At 38.8% G+C, this 16,247-nt stretch overlaps 1 protein-coding gene across 6 annotated transcripts in view; it reads right to left on the minus strand.

The window, feature by feature from the left end:
* Window positions 1-7,502, minus strand: part of CCDC141 (coiled-coil domain containing 141) — a 158,335-nt gene extending 150,833 nt beyond the window's left edge. For 3 of the 6 annotated variants that reach the window (XM_037912981.2, XM_037912982.2, XM_037912985.2), the window contains exons 1-2: window positions 2,620-3,153; window positions 373-495 (exon numbers count right to left, since the gene is read on the minus strand). In XM_037912981.2, the coding sequence (XP_037768909.1) occupies window positions 373-495; window positions 2,620-2,721 (225 nt within the window). In that variant the 5' untranslated portion in view covers window positions 2,722-3,153. Of the gene's footprint in view, window positions 1-372; window positions 496-2,619; window positions 3,155-6,982 lie in introns of those variants that run through there. The other 3 variants (XM_037912984.2, XM_037912983.2, XM_043524934.1) reach the window with 2 other exon arrangements.
* Window positions 7,503-16,247: the final 8,745 nt, after the last annotated feature.

A 16,247-nucleotide genomic window follows, 5' to 3' on the forward strand; every position in this document is an offset into this window, starting at 1 on the left:
ACCAGTCTAACATCTCACAGCCCAGCAAAACAAATGAAAATCTTGAAATTCCTCTGTCTCTAGCAGGTACGGCTAGTTTTTATTTTATTGGACAATAATGCATAAAGTTGGAAAATATGATATTTTTACTGGTTCTGCCAGAGAAACAATTACTACTGAACTTAGTTTTCCATTGCAGAACTATGGGGCTGGGGAGGGGTGTGTCTTATTTTCATTCTTTACATCAGCAAAGGTTGGACATGTTTTTTCACTCTGGCCTTTTGCTGACAAACTGATCACAACAGAAGGCCTGTGAACCTAGAGGCTGATTGTCTATATCAGAGCTATAAGGAGACCAGGGAAATCTGCGTGCGTCCATATCACACACCTTACCTTAAGTTTAGCCAGAAGGAGTTCATGATCCTGTAGTAGTTTTTTGGTCTCATCTTGATTGCTGCCAATTTCTAATACATTTGGAATTGACTCAGTCAGCTGAAGTTGCACCCATTTCCCACACTAAAATGCAAACACAGGCAAACACCCAGTGTGTGTCATCCTGAAAACACAAGGGCTCTTTATATCCCTTCCCCAAAACATACCAGTTAAGGCCCAAATGGATCTTTGCAGGCAGACCCCTGTATCCAATGGGCACGGGGATCTACTTACATGTATCCAATTGTACAATCAGGCCCCAAAGTAAACAAAATCTAGTGAATACAAACTTCAATAAAGGGATGCCATTAAAAAAAAAAAAAAAAAGGTAAATCCAGTATCATTTGAGGCGACATACCCAGGCCCCAAATTCTTGCTTCATCCAATTTCTACCCAAACAGTTGTCGAGATGGTATTTAAAAAGGAAAGAAAATCATACCAGGGACTAAAAATAACATTTTCCCCTTCTCTGTCCTGGGAATTGATAACATATTTTTAGCTGCAGTTTTCATAGATCTCTCAGAGCTAAGGGGCGTGGTGAACTGATTTCCTAACCTTCTCACAGCAGAAACAAATTAAGGCAGACATGAGGGCTGTCATTTTTACATAACCCAGCTGTCCTCAGCACCCAGAGTTCTTCTAGTGCCAGGTAATCCATCACAGCATTTTCTCTAACAGGTGGTTTTTTTGTTTTTTAAAGGAACAACCAAAAGGCCTTTACATAGCTGGGGGAGAAAATGACAAAAGGAACATAAACATTAGAAAGTGATGGGCCCAATCCTGCAAATCCTTACTCCTGCAAGTATGGCTCATTTTGTTTCTTACTGAAATAAGAGATTTCCAACCCTATATGAAGATACTAGCAACACTCAATTGTTCAAGATTTGTTTAACGCAGCTGATATAAATATATAATGTTACTAAGCACTTAACCCACAATCATGTCTGCAGCAGATAGATCATGAGCCAGGCTGTGTGTTGGAGTGAGCCTCCACAAGGAGGAGCCAGGAATCTTGCACAACAGGCTGGGCTGCCACTGCATAATAGCTACTTCAGCCTCAGGGTTGGAGTAGACTCCAAGGCACCTGTGCCTCCATCTCTATGCTGGGAGAAATGCCAGGTGGATTAGCGTGGTAGCAAACCCACTAGCTTGTTCCCACCAGCACTTCCAAATCCCCACTAAATTACAGAGCCACTCATGAATAGATGTTCCATGGTGTACATGGGAGCAGTACGTGGCCTCTCCAAAGTCCTGCCCTTCCTTGCAGCATTTCTGCCACAGATGGGTCTTTCTACATCTGCTAAGGAGGGGGAGAAATTTTCTCCTGGGAGGAAAAAGCCCTCTGCTGTTCTAAATGCAAAATCTGACCCCCACTGATGTCAGTTCACACATAGTCACTGTCTTTAATCTGCTTTACAGTTATCAAACTCTAAAAAAAATCCTAGCCTGAGAGGTTAGAGGTATCTAAGGGAGTGAGGTGCCCTACTTCCATTGCATTCCAACTGGTGGCTGGTGTTTAACTCCCTTAGGCAGCTTTGAAAATCCCAGTCTTATTTAGCATCCCAAACTGCATGCAGGTTGTGTGAGCTGGAACTAGTCACTGTAATGGTCCTTCAGGTCTTTATAAACAAGAGGACATACATAAGAGCTACTACTAAAAATATAAGACAAAGGCAACTAACTTTTGGTTTTTAAAGGATGACTACAATTTTAACTGGTATTTTTTTCAGTTAACACTCTGAACAAGACGTGGCTAACTGAAATGGTTCTTTGTGCATTTGTGACGAATGAAAATTGTACAGTGAACAGAGGTGATAAATACATTTATTAAAAAAAAAGACTAAACTCCCCAGAGAGATGATGTTCACATGTATTATGATGATAAACATTTTTATAGCACCCTAAATTTACACTGCCATGTTTTAGAATCAGACATATTATTGGCCCCTAAGAACTTACATAGTTCAGCTGAATAGTTTTGGTTCATGTAAAAAAAGAAAAAAAAAGTGATATACTGTAAGTAACATGAACTTCTTAGGAGGTTTTCTACATATTAACTTAAGCAATAAAATAAATCTATTTGCCTGGTCAACATTATATGCTGAATAGATGCTAATATGACTAGAATTTGGAATAGACTGTTACTAAATACTATGCAGACCAAAGCCACAGAGCTAAGAGCAAAACTGTTAGCAAATGTTGTCTTACCTTAAGTATAGCGATAACAATCCTGGACTCTCCAGCCTGAACAGCAACTGAACTGACTGTTGTTGTAGAAGGGGGCTCACCGGAGCTGCTTTCATTGGACATGGTGTTTCAGAATTGGACTTCATACAGTACCACAGCCTCAATACACTCGTGTGCACTGGTCATTTCAGAAAGCAACAAACAGGGTTACTTGGATTCATTCAGCAAAAGAGCTCAGCTAACACTGATTACTCTGCCAAAAGGAAAGAACAGGAGGTTAAAAATAGACAACCCCATTGAGTTTATCATTCTTGAGAGAGAGATTTGACACACCCCTAGTTTGGTAGCATTAAACTGCCTGTTCTTTTTTGTCATTATCTGAAGTGTAAAGGGCTGCCTCTGTGAACATCATCTGACTCTGGATAAGCAAATGGAAAAAAGACAAATCAAAATAGATGGACTCAATTTCAAAACTAATGCTGTATGGATAGATCCAAATATTATAAGTCTTTAAAACAAGCAAATAGCAGATCTAAATATTCAACTTGTACAACTTCTTGTTATTCTCCCCATTTATTAGTTAATGAGCTGCATAAATTTGTTTAATATAATTTTTTCTCCGAGTCAGTGTACACATTATGAAGTACTATTTCATTACATATATATATACATATATATATATATATATATATATATATATATATATATATGAACGAACAGTATGACATAGAACAAAGCCCTGTGAATGGAACCAGACAATGGATTTCTTACTAAAAACATTAAAATGTATAGCGACCCTATTAACTAAGAAAGGACTCCAAATATCCTGTGTAGGCTTTTGATAGGCATTTTATCACTCAGTATTGGTGGGATTTTTTATTCAGTACTCCACTTCATAGCAAATTGTTCCTATATTCTGTTTAATCTTAAGTAATCCCTCTTTAGTAATATGCTTGTAAGAGGCACACCTCCCAACTCATTAAAATGCTGCACTGTACATTAGCTTTTATTCAGTGCAGGGAAATCACAGACAGTTTTAAATTGTGGCACAGGGTCAGGACATTAATTCTATTGCTAGAAACTCAGAGCATGCTGCAAGTAGATTGTGGTATTAGACAGCTGCTATTTGATTCCCTGTGACAGAACAGCTGAGAAAGTGACACTGGAGTGTACACAGGTTGCTCAGATGACACAAGAACATTGGAGAAACCTCAGACTTAACAGGCTTATAAGCATCTGCTTGCTCTATTTCTTTAAAATTGCATAACAGTTTAGATCAATTTAGAAGAAAATCCAGGCTCAAAACTTGATAGCATTAGAGAACTAGGAGTATTAAGTTATCCATGTAGTCAAGTATTCAAAGATAAAAATCAAAAGAAAAAATTACTTTTGTATTCAGCAAAAATTCTGGCTATTCTAGTACTCTGCAAAAAAGCTCTGCAATTCTCTGACCAGGAAGTGTCTCTCCCAGTTCCTCCTCACATGGAAGCCTCCTGTTGATGCGTGAACTGATGCCAATGGACATCGTGAAACGTGTCTCGGAAGTTCCAGCAGTACAGACAGATAGGAGCAGAGTACAATGCTGGCTCCACTATAGACTGGCTGAATTTTATTTATGAGATTATTAATTATTATCACAAACAATTCAGACAGCAGTGAAGCTAAAATCTGAAAGAAAGTGGTAAAATATTTCGTATTGAAGGAAGAGGAGGGCAGAGCTACAGTGGAAGAGCTGATGTGGTGACTGGTGGCCCTCTGTGCTAAAGCACTTGAACATTGTGCCCACTTGTAACTAGTGGGCACAATGGATAGCAAGCAGTCTTGAGCTAACTGGACTGAGGAGGGCATAGATGACCATTCTTTTAAAAGAATACCCAGGCCCAAAGCCAAAAACAAATCACGAAGCAGCAACTCTTCAGCTGTGTGCTGCAGAGAGCCCAAAAGAGCATATATCACATCCTTTCACTCATTCCCAACACCCCTTGACATACCTTGCAGAGACTCTCCTCAGTAAAACAAACACTTTATACAGAAACTCATGAGGCTCCTAGAAGAGGAAAAGTCAACAAAGCTTTAGATTAAATGGGTACTTGTGTAACAGGTGTGGCCAAGTAAAATGTTTGGAATGGAGAGACTGAAATGGAACAATGAACTGTACAAATAAAACTTTGTTCATAAACAAAGTTGGACCAACTAGAGGATTGAAATATTGTCTATCTGGCAGAATTAGTATGTTTGACTAATATCCCAGAAGATAGGGACTTAGTGCAGCTTCCTGAACCTGGGCAGGTCCAAGTGCAGGATATAGCTTGTACTGGCGACTCTGACTTTTAGAAAATGTGATTTCTGAATTACTGAAAGGGGCATGATCAACTTGACTTCTAATCAGTCTCCTCAAAAGGTGTTTCAAGTAGTTTCAACTACTCTGCCTGAGTCTCCTTGCCAATATTAATTGTTTCACCATCACATTTTTCTACTTTTAAAAATATGGTTATGCTGGGTTTGGACAATCACACTAACTAGTTGAAGCTGTTGTGTGTGACAGAAACTTTGCATTAAGGCTAAGCAAGGGAACAATTAAATGTCCCTTTGTTTCATGATAGCTGAAACAATGAAAAACCAGCACTTGAGGACTAGATCACATTAAAACCTGGACAGTGGCTGGGCCATTCAGTTGAAGGGGTTCCTGGGATTTGATAACAAATGCAGAAGTGGGGAATGATTTGATTGCAGCTGTGTGTGAAAGAGAAGTAGGAGACATACCACAGAAAACACACCAAGGAAACCTCAGACACTGCCAGAAAAGCCCATTTTCTCCATGGTCTGGAGAAAATGCTCGCTCTGAATTGTGATCTAAGACATTTTCTTCTGCTGTTTGAGTCTTGCTGTGTTTTGGGAAATGAAATTTATATACATTTGCTATAAATAAATAGGATTGTATCAAAGATATACCAGACTCCATCACCAATATCTCCTCCTAACAGAAGCAACCCACAAGATCCCGAATATTTGCTAACTGCTTGCATCAAAAAGAGTAGTAATATTTTCCTTACCTGTTGCTGTGTGAAAGAACTCCCCACAAACAGGGGAAACTGAGGTACTCACTGACTATACAAGGGAAACAGTGAAACTAAACAAAGAGCACTCTCAAATCCATAAGGTAAGCAAACTGAATGAAACAGAGCGAATTAGTATAAAATATTAGTTTCAGTAATCTCAGGTATTAATTATAACTACAGTAGGCAACACGTTTTCAGAGAGAAGTGTGATTAAGTGCCTTTATATTTAAGACAAAGTTTATTTTTATTTCTTTCATTTTCAACATGTAAACATAAAAATGGCCACATAGCCCAGACAGATAATTAAAAGTACAGTACAAGACAAAAACTGCAGTAACAAATCAAAGGCATCTCTGCACAAAACCTTCATTGTCCCTCAGAAAAATCCACACTTCAGCCTGAGCCTTTAAAATCTAAACCTTCCCTCAGCACCTGCCCAAATAGACAGACTATCATCACTTTTTTGCCTATGACAGTGGCACCAAGGAACCCCTGTTAAAGATCAGGGTTCCATTGTTCTAGGTGTTCAGAGGTCCTCATGGAGAAAAACCTACTAGATGTTCCGTCTCTTGTAGGGGACTTCCAAGTTCTAGTGCCTCCAATGAGTTCAGTTTTGACCATATCACATGGTGAAAGAAAGTGTCTTTCAGGGAGGTTCCACACCATACAGGGTTTTAGAGGTCAAAACCATCTGCTCCCCGGTTGCTACTAGACACTGTGCCAGATGCTCAATTGCATTCTATGGATTGGACAAAAGGATAGAACTGTGTGTCATCAGCATACTGGAAACACTTCAACACGTGCCCCTTCACTAACCCTCCATATACACACTGAAGTCTCCATATACACATTGAGCAGAAGGAGCAATGAGAACGCCCACTGAGCAGAAAATACTATTACTTAGAACTTCCCTCTGAGATTGCATCAAAAGGCAGGTCCATTCACATTGCTTGAGTCCTTTACCAGAGAGCAAAGGTATGAATCTAAAGCATCAGTTGTGGAACTAAATTCTTCCTGTACATCCAGAACCTCAGTGAAGACCTCCACTGTGTGGAAAGCAGCTGTACAATCTAAGAGAGAAGCAAAATCAAAGAAAAATAAATCTGCTAATACCCACTATTCTGATGGTACCCAGCATATGATATAGGAAATGCGTATGAAATTCAGCAAAAACCTTTCAGCGGATCACTTCCAAAGATCAGAAAATTGATCTGGCAAGTAGCCCCTATATCTTCAGGTATTCAATGTACTAACACAAATGGAGTCTACTGTTTGTTTGCTTCCAAGGACAATCACAGCATAAAAGCCACATATAGTAAACATACCTGGATCCCAAAGCAAAGGCAACTGAGGCTTTTCCAGTCCAATGGCCATCATTTCTTCTGTTCTGTACCTTCTCCCCTCACCCCTTCCTTTGATCCTGAAGAATTGCAGGGACCAAATGTAATCTTAGTATCTGGCTTGTGCCCAGAAGTGCCTGGGTCTCTAAAATTTCCAAAATTATGGAAGAGGTCCAACCAACAAACAGCTTCTAATCCGGGACTCACAATTAGACTTATTTTATATCACCGCAGGGTCTAACTCTGATTTTAAGGAGGCTTTTCTAGCCTCCTTTTAAATGCAGAGCTTCAATTTCTCTTCTTGATATCTCATAAGGAAAAGGCTGTTATTTATGTAGCTCCAAGTTTTGTTCCTGATGTTACCTGGAAAAGGAAATTTCCCTTCCTAGCCTTTGCCTGGCTCCTAAGTTAGGGAAAGAGAAATGCTGGCATTCAGACTGGTGCACAGAGAGTGCTTACATTTGTATTTATGAGTCACTATCATAATGATATTTGAACTCCTGCAGATTTTGCGGTCAGTCTTACTGCTTATTTCTTACCTTAACATTATTCTGCTCTCAAGAACTCATTACTACACACTGGTGGTAAGGGAAATTTCAGCTTTTGGGATTCACAGCCATCAGTCCAGAACCTCTGCAGGAAGACACGTTTCTTTCTTCTATTGTGCAATAAAATTATGAGTGCTCTCAAGTTTCAACCTTTATTTTTGGTTGCTGTTGCACTGTTATGTTACAATGTTATTTCCTTGAGTTCTTTATCCCTGGATAAACTAAGGAAGCACCATACTGTGGATAAAAAAATGTCTGGAGTGTTTTAGAAAGGAAGAAGCATAAATTCCCACCATAATTCCCAAGCAGCTCTGCCTGATTAATGGGTTTATCACTAAGCTAACTAGTCTGAACAGATGTCACCAAATCCAAACACATGAATTACCCTGTAACATTTTCTTTGCAAGTTTAATTTCATTTTGTTCTCAAACGATAAAAAAACACAAATCAGATTTATGCTACTCCTTAAAATGATGAAGTGAAAATCAAATTACAACTTTTCCTGGTCCACAAGGTGAATTTTCACATGTTGCCACTATGACAGAAGCATGAGCAATGCAATAAGTTAGAGAATGAACAGATAAAAATCATTAAAAGAATTTGAACTCTGCACTGCTTATATCTTTTCCCATACAACCCAAACAAACAGAGAAGGACTGTGTGTCCTTTTAATTTGATTTAGGAAATGGCAAAGGGGCCTTCTCTGCTTTTGTTTTCCTCAAAAAAAAAAAAAAAGATGGAGTGCCACAATGAAATGTTGCAAGGTTTCACTCACAGTCAAAATACACATAGTACAAAAGCATGCGTAGTCAACTTAGATGTTTGGATTGCAAACCAATCAATATAGGGCAGATCGTGGCCTATTCTGCTCACTCTTGAACAAGAGTACGGATGCGTAAGTGACCTCTTAATCCTCTACATGAACCATCCATCCCATGAGTAGCAGCCTGGAGAGGAGCATAGGTACTGCAGCGTTGCGCTATCCTCTCACTCGTGCATGCAGGGAAAGCCCCAGTGGAGCTTGTGCTCTTAAATACCTTAGATGAACGTCCATCCCAACATGCAAGCCAGTGCAGCTCTGCTAGCGTACCAGCGTATGTACGCTGCCGCAGACATAGAGGTGGCACAGGTTACTCTCCTCTCTGAGGGAGAGGGGGAACCAGGAGGTAGATTATGACTTGGAAATGCTCCTGAGGCAATTACATGCTGGCCCATTAATGAGGTACTATAAAATGACAATCTTGCCCAGTATTATTAATTATAGTGTTCAACATATATTTAAAAAGCAGATAGCCATATGAAGGGGTTGTTCCCATGTAATTATTTTTAATATTTATGAACAGCACCCAGATCTCTGTACTCAACTTGTGCTACAATAAAAAGAAAGATTAAAAATCATATGGACTGTGCACAGATACATTATTGCTTAAACCCTGGCCACAGGACATGATTAAAGATTAATGTTTAACCTTATGAAAGCAATCAGTCAGCACTGACACAAAAATACAGTATGAATCAGTTAACAAGGGATAATAGCTCATATAGGTATAACCACATTAGCCTCACTAAACAATGAAGCCATGTTGTTTTTATAGTTAAAAGGCTGTTGAAGAGAAAGGGATAGCTGTCTTCATGGACCTGAATTTCAGAGGCTAAATTTAGAACTTATTAGATAAGCAGATGGCACCACTGAACTCTTTAACAGCACATCATTTCACACATGCAACAGCAACAGCTACTTTATCCAATGAGTGGAGTTCAGCAGGAGGAGCTAAAGACTGCAGCTCCTAATTAAAACACTGTTAAAATACCCAAGGACTACAGAATTCTGTTTAAAAAGCTTACTGCCCACTTACTTTATCATTTACCACAGGAAACTGAAAACGATTTATATATATATAAACCTAAATCCATCTTGTTCAGCATGACTGTTGAAAAGCTGATACCAGTGAGAGGTACCTCAGTGTCTGTTTTATGCATGTTTTCCTTTCTTTCTTTCCCTCTCCCCATATCTTTGGATCTCAAGCAATAACCAACTGCAAATCCCTGCTCCACCCCCTTCCCTGAGGTCAGTCATCAAGTTGCATGACATAATTTGAAGAGATGAAGGTGCATCAAATATTAATATCTCTTTTTCCTCTGCCCACTGAGTCTGTTCCTGTAAGTTACAGTCATCAATGAGCTGTGCTGTACTTGTTCTCATGAAATCTAATGCAAAGCCTATCTCCCAAGGATAAAAAGATCTGCTGTGACACTTCCAAACACATAGGGAAGAACCCTCATACCATAAAAATGTCGGTTGAAGACATGTACACTTGTATTTCTTTGACACATGCACACATTTCTATGTTGGTGTACAAATGTTAGGACTGGAGCTGTAAACCTCCTGAGAATTTTGTTTAATATGTTTTTTAAAAAAGAGAACACTGTTAGCAGTAACACACTGTTTACAGAGGAATATATTCTTAGACTTAATTTCCTTCTTTGTAAATGTAATGGTTTGGGAATAGTACTTTGCCACTATCTCTACTGGCGAAGCACATTGAGCAACAATAATATTCTGTTGCAGCACTGAGGCAAAAGTCACATACTGCAAAAACTTAAAAATCACGGTTTTGTCTGCTCTGTGTTGACGTTAAAAACTCCCTGACATTTCACATAAGGTTGCCCTCATGTCTTTGGCCTAAGTTTCCTCTCCTCCTCCCTCCCCACCTCCAAAGCTGTGCAGTATTCTGCCTGCCAGGTGGTTGCTACCCTCCGCTGCAGAGGTGGCTGCAGGTCAGTGGTGTTGTATATATATCATTTATAAAGTGCCTCAGGAGCCTCCAGCAGAAAGGTGTTATATTTAAGTAAAATAATAATAAGCCCTTTAGAAAGTGTCATGTGGGGAGGTTTACAAAATACACCTAAAAGACTTAGAAGCCCAAGTCAATGAGACTTAAATTCCAGCACATTATGCATACATTAGATTTTGCTTCATTACAGTATTCATAACACATTACCTTAGCATAACCATGAAAAGTCTGATGAGAAAAATGGAACTGCTTCACACTTTCTCTTTTTTGCGTTCGGTCTTTTATTTCAGCCAATTGCTTTATGGCACTTTACTATTCTGAATTTAAAAAAAGAAAAGCGGCCAGTCAATTATCCACATACAAAAAAAAAAGAAATTTGAGAAAGAAAATCAGCTAGAGGCAGATTTATTTTTCCCCACTTGCACTGGCTCTGCAGGCTTTTCTGTTCCTTTAACCAAATCAGAGTTACAGTTGTAACACAAAGCTATTATTTCACCATCTCAGCTGCAACTCTTCTATCTAGTATCATAGGAGCATGGTCCATCATAAGCTAGTGACAGAGACTGTGAAAGGGTACAGATATGCTCTTCAGTGAAGAGCCCAAAGTTTGTCCAAACTAATAGAAACTCTAGTGGAGTCCCACTCCGACACCTCACCTTTATGGTAGGGGCACCCTTCATCAAATGTAAAGTTGGATAATATGGAGGGTTGGAAGGAATATTTTTTTTTTAAATCAGTAAATGTTGTTAAATGTTGATTTCACCATACACGCAGACAAACCAACGAAAAAATATTTCCATCGATGATCATCAAAATTTACAGCTCGGCAAAGTAACAAAAATGCTGCTTTATAACTTATGCGTATGATTTAAGGATATTGCCAATTAGTGTTTAATGGTTATAAAGCTTTAACTTTTTGAATCTCAACATCTATTGTCATTGAACCCTGTTGTTGAACACATCTCCACAACTTAGAAATTTTAAATCCGTAAAAATTGGAACAAAATTCTTAAAAGCCATAACTTTGTGCAACTGTGAACATTTACTGATAAAGAGAAACATTGATATTATCCATCAAAATTATAAAAAGAAAATCATATTCTGCCAAGCCAACCAATATGCATTAAACCACCTAGTTTATCCTCCTGCTAATGCAATATTGTTCCCTCTGACAGATCTTCTAATAATATGCCCAGTGTAATTTTAAGTATCCCAAGCAATGGCACTTCCATGAATTCCTGTGTAAGACTATTTCACAGGTTAATAGCTGTTTAAACATTTTACCTGCTGTTTACTAAATATATTGCTTCATTCATTCATTCATTATTCTCAGTTATACCATCCTAAACTATGATAAATATTTCCTTATGTATTTATTTACCCTTTGGAAATATTTATGATCAGTTATATCTTTCCAAACTTTCACGCCAGTCCACACAGTCATCACTAAAGCCAGGCTATAAATATTTTAGTTTTTCATTATAAATTAAACCCTTCCAGACCATTAACTAGTTTTGTTGTTCTTCCTTCTTTTCCTTCAAGTTTGACTTTGCCCAGATCTAAGTGTGATATTCCAATTACAGTCTCATCAGTCATACAGCAAGAATCCAGCATCTCCATACTCTGTGTTGATGCCTGTTTATGCAGCTCAAAAGGACATTGGCTTTTTCCCTTCTTACAACATGGTCTCCATCACCATGGCATCAGACTGCCTCCCAAACAGTAATGAGTTTACCCTCACAACCACCTTGTGAAACAGGAATTTTTGTCTGCCATCCTTTCCCTTTCCCCCTAATGTCCCTAGCAGCAGCAATCACAGGAGCATTCTGAAAGCAAAACTTTTTTGTGGAATGATCCAAGCTATATCTTTAAAATATATGTCAGATAATTTGTACCATCTGCCACAAAATTGTCAGCTGGGGAGGAGAGCAGTCATGGGAAAGAAGAAATTCCTCTTATGAGGAAAACAAAGTGGAAAGGCCAGAAAACAAAATTTGCAAAGTCAAGAGATCAAATAGCGATTAGACGAGAGAATGGATCCCAGTCATCCTGGTTATTCACATACTTTGTATCATTCAGAGTGAAAATCCTGTCTTCTTTATGAATGCCATTAGCGGTAACATGCCATGAAATGGTGCCTATACATGGCAACTACCTAGCAAATTGACCATTTATATTGGATGGAAATAAAAACATTACCACATTCTTCAAGTATGTGGCTTAATATTGCCTTTTAATACAGTTTCTAGCAATGCATTAATACAAATAATGGGTACAGCTGACCTGGTTGCTATATTTCTCTATATGTATTTGACTTGGAAAAAAAGGCTATGTCCTGAGAAGCAGGGAGTGATATAAGGCAGGCTGCTAGGCCTCATGTTCAGATCACCACAGATATGTGGAGTAGAGGTCAAATGTGTCAGAGTACATTGCACAATCCTTCACCCTACCAAGCCCTGCTCCAAGCTATCCGTCGTCCAAATGGAGGCCATAAAGGTTTAGAGAGAGAGAGAGCAGATGTCACCCAATCAGTACCAGTTTACCATGGGACTCACTCCCAAGTCGCTGAAGGCTGGACTCACTGCATCACACAATGGTATGAAGTACCAAATCATTACACTGTTGTTTGTGTATGAAAAGATGGTGGATACATACACTGAACACACCGCTTAAACTTGGTAAGAAAGGCTCTCTTCTAGGAAGAGCAAAATACCTCAGGAGTAGAATGGGATATTTATGGACACTGAATATTTGGCCAAGGGTCTGAAAAATCCTGTTGTAGCATTAAAAGACTCTTGCTGAGGCTGGAGCACATTAGAGCTCTGCAAACTATATAATCCAGTGAGGCACCGGGATTCACAGCCATCCACGCATGCCTGGAAAGCCAGCAATGATACTGTCACTTAACTAGTATCTAACTCTTGCTAAGAAAATGAAAAGTGATTATGAAAAATTAAAGGACAAAAACTCCATATGACAATCCAGGGACTGCAAATACACTAAAAATCAGTTTTATCTGAAATATGTCACTTAAAATAATGGGAACATTTTTACTTCTTCAGGAATAAAACAGATAAAAGTAGGGTATAGCAGTAGAGTACAGAATCATGGATAGAGGTAAACAATCTTTTTAGATCATCTGGGCCTGTTCCAAATGGGCCTGCAATGTTATTTTCTAGTGCTTTGTTCTGGTGTATATTTGAAGCGTCTCAAACAATGGGCCTTCCACCACTATCTCTGGGAGGCTGTTCCTACTGCTAAAAGGGCACTACAAAACTTCCGGCCTAGATTATTTTCTCAGATTTTCATCCCCAGTATTAATCTCTTTTTGAATAAAACAGCTGAGACATCTTTCTCTGGCCTCCACCTCACTAAAGTATTCTATATTCAGGAATTATTAATAAATGTTTAAGAGATCCTTGGGATTCAGGTTACCTGAGTAATGGTTTAGATCAATATGCAAGAAAATGACTGAGTAAAGTATTTTAGTCCTAAAACATGCCAAACTCCTATTGACTTACATGCAGTTGAAGCTCATGTGCTCCTCAGCATCTTACTGTAATGAGCCATTATAGCTGACTCTGTACTAAATACATGACAGCTGCTTATGAGGATGTGTGTTCTAATCTAAGAGCCATTGTCAGAGCTCTTCAAGTTACATTCTCATTTACTCAGTGTATCTATGTGGCCTACTGGCAGTCCCGTCTGATTATAGCATGGAAGACTCAGATACAAGTCTCAAGTCGGTGTATGCCTGTGTTCTTGGATGTCGTTAAAAAAGAAAGAAAGATTGTACTGCCATAAGAAAAAACAAAGTTTTTGCGAACTGTGTAAAGCAGTTGTCAAGGGCACTGAGTATCCCTACTGTTTATGTTTTGTAACTGAAACTTCATGGAAATCTCTTCCCAGCTCAACCTCAAAAAGGAAGAACATCATACACTGACTGTTGGAAACGAAGAACATTTACCTTGAGTCTGCTCAGAGTTCTTAAGCACAGATGTCTGATTATAAGAAGTCAGAAGGAGCTGTGGTATTCAGAGTCACTCACACCTGTACAGCACTAACAGTGTTAGGTGTTCCCACAGGTATGATCTAATATTAATAGTAGACTATATGACATAAATTGCCTACAAAACTGTTGAAGTTTTTTTCTTTATATAGAAAGATAGAAATATAGGAAACCTATTTAGCAATTAAAAAAAAAATGGTTCCACAAGTCTGCACGATTTTGAAGATACCTGCACAATATACTTTAATATATTTTCAATATGATACACAGGTGATTCCATAGGAGCAGATGAAAAATTTTAAGAGCGAGGGACATGGTGACAGTTGGGTCATCAAAGCATCAGGCCCATCATATACCTTGTACATCCAACATTTTGTTGATGCCTTTGCACTGGAAACAAAACAGTATCATATATTACCAGAAATGCTTTATTACACATGCAGTGAGGAACAATGCCTTACAGTGCCTCAGTTCAGACTTGCAGTAAATTACCTGAGTACTTTTTTTTTTTCTTATGTAGTGCCCTACTTCCCCCCAACCCCACACACACACCCAAAGAACCTCATTCCCAGCATCCAAACTTAAGACTTATTAATATGCCCTTTGCTTTTCTATATGCAATGGAACTTTGGAGTATTTCAGTGCTGTCTCCCCCTTTCCTTACCCTGCGAAATGAAAAGTAACATTAACAGAGAAAAGATAGACAAGATAATGAGGCAATACCTTTTATTGGGTCAAACTCCGTGGGTGGAAGAAACAAGCTTTCAAGTTTCAGAGCTCTTCTTCAGGTCTGGAAAAGGTAACCAGAGAGTCACAGCTAAATACAAGATGGAACAGATTGACAGAAAGGCATCTGGTACTATGGAGATGGGGCTAATTAAGTATCAATAGCAAAGATATAGGAAGTCAGAGAGACATATAGCATAATGGTTCAAATGATGGATCAGTTAGATTTTTAAACACCAGATTTAGGTACCAGGGTGAAGTCACACCAGAATGTTACCCACCAGAGAGTGATGTTTTAAGAACCTATGCTAGCAATGTAACAATAAGGAAAATCGATCTGATAGGATTCACAGTACTTGTGAAGAAGTGGAACAGCTGTGACATCTTAACTCTTCGCCTTTCTATTTGTGTATTTTCTGTTCCAGGATTTGCCGCTTTTACAAGGGACAACAAGTGTTTTCCCAGAGACATCATAAACCAGTTAAATGATTGGAGGGATTTATTTTAACTCTGGGAGACTTGATTGTCTAAAAAAAGAGGTCACTCACTCTTGCTAGCCCTGGAGTTCACATCTGTTGGCTGTTGCAGCTGTTGTGTGCATGGATTGAGACCTTGTCTGCTCCCCTCTGGCTTGTTCTTTGAATGAGAGTAAGGAGATCTAACTACTTTGTTAACCTTTTCTTATTGTGGCTGAAAACCTTCCAGTAACAGACAAGTTACAACACAGATTGTTTAAACACAGTTGTATCCTTCAAGATTCCCATGTATAAGGTCCCATCCTCTTGGGTAGTGCTAAGGGCTATACATTTGTAGAGTCCAGTAGCACAATATCACCAGAAATAGATATAATTAATACCAAGCCATCATGAAAATGTTCCCAATTAGCTAAATTCAATACAGCTTTAAAGAAATTATATTAAATTAAACCTTTCGTTGTAACAGTTGAGCTCAAGAGCATTGATAGGAAGGAAGGATTTGTAGAGACAACTGGCACTTATGCAATTGGAACTGAGAAACTATAGCCATTTCTTCTTACAAAAGATACAGGGGCAGATTCCCACCTTTCCCCATTCTAGATGTTCTATGCTATAGAACTATAGAGGGATTTCCCTCTGTGACACAGAGCTAGCATAGCACAGGGGCCATGTCAGGGACTGGACCAAAGGAAAGGG

The sequence above is a fragment of the Chelonia mydas genome, chromosome 11 (assembly GCF_015237465.2).
Source record: "Chelonia mydas isolate rCheMyd1 chromosome 11, rCheMyd1.pri.v2, whole genome shotgun sequence".
Classification (NCBI taxonomy): domain Eukaryota; kingdom Metazoa; phylum Chordata; order Testudines; family Cheloniidae; genus Chelonia; species Chelonia mydas.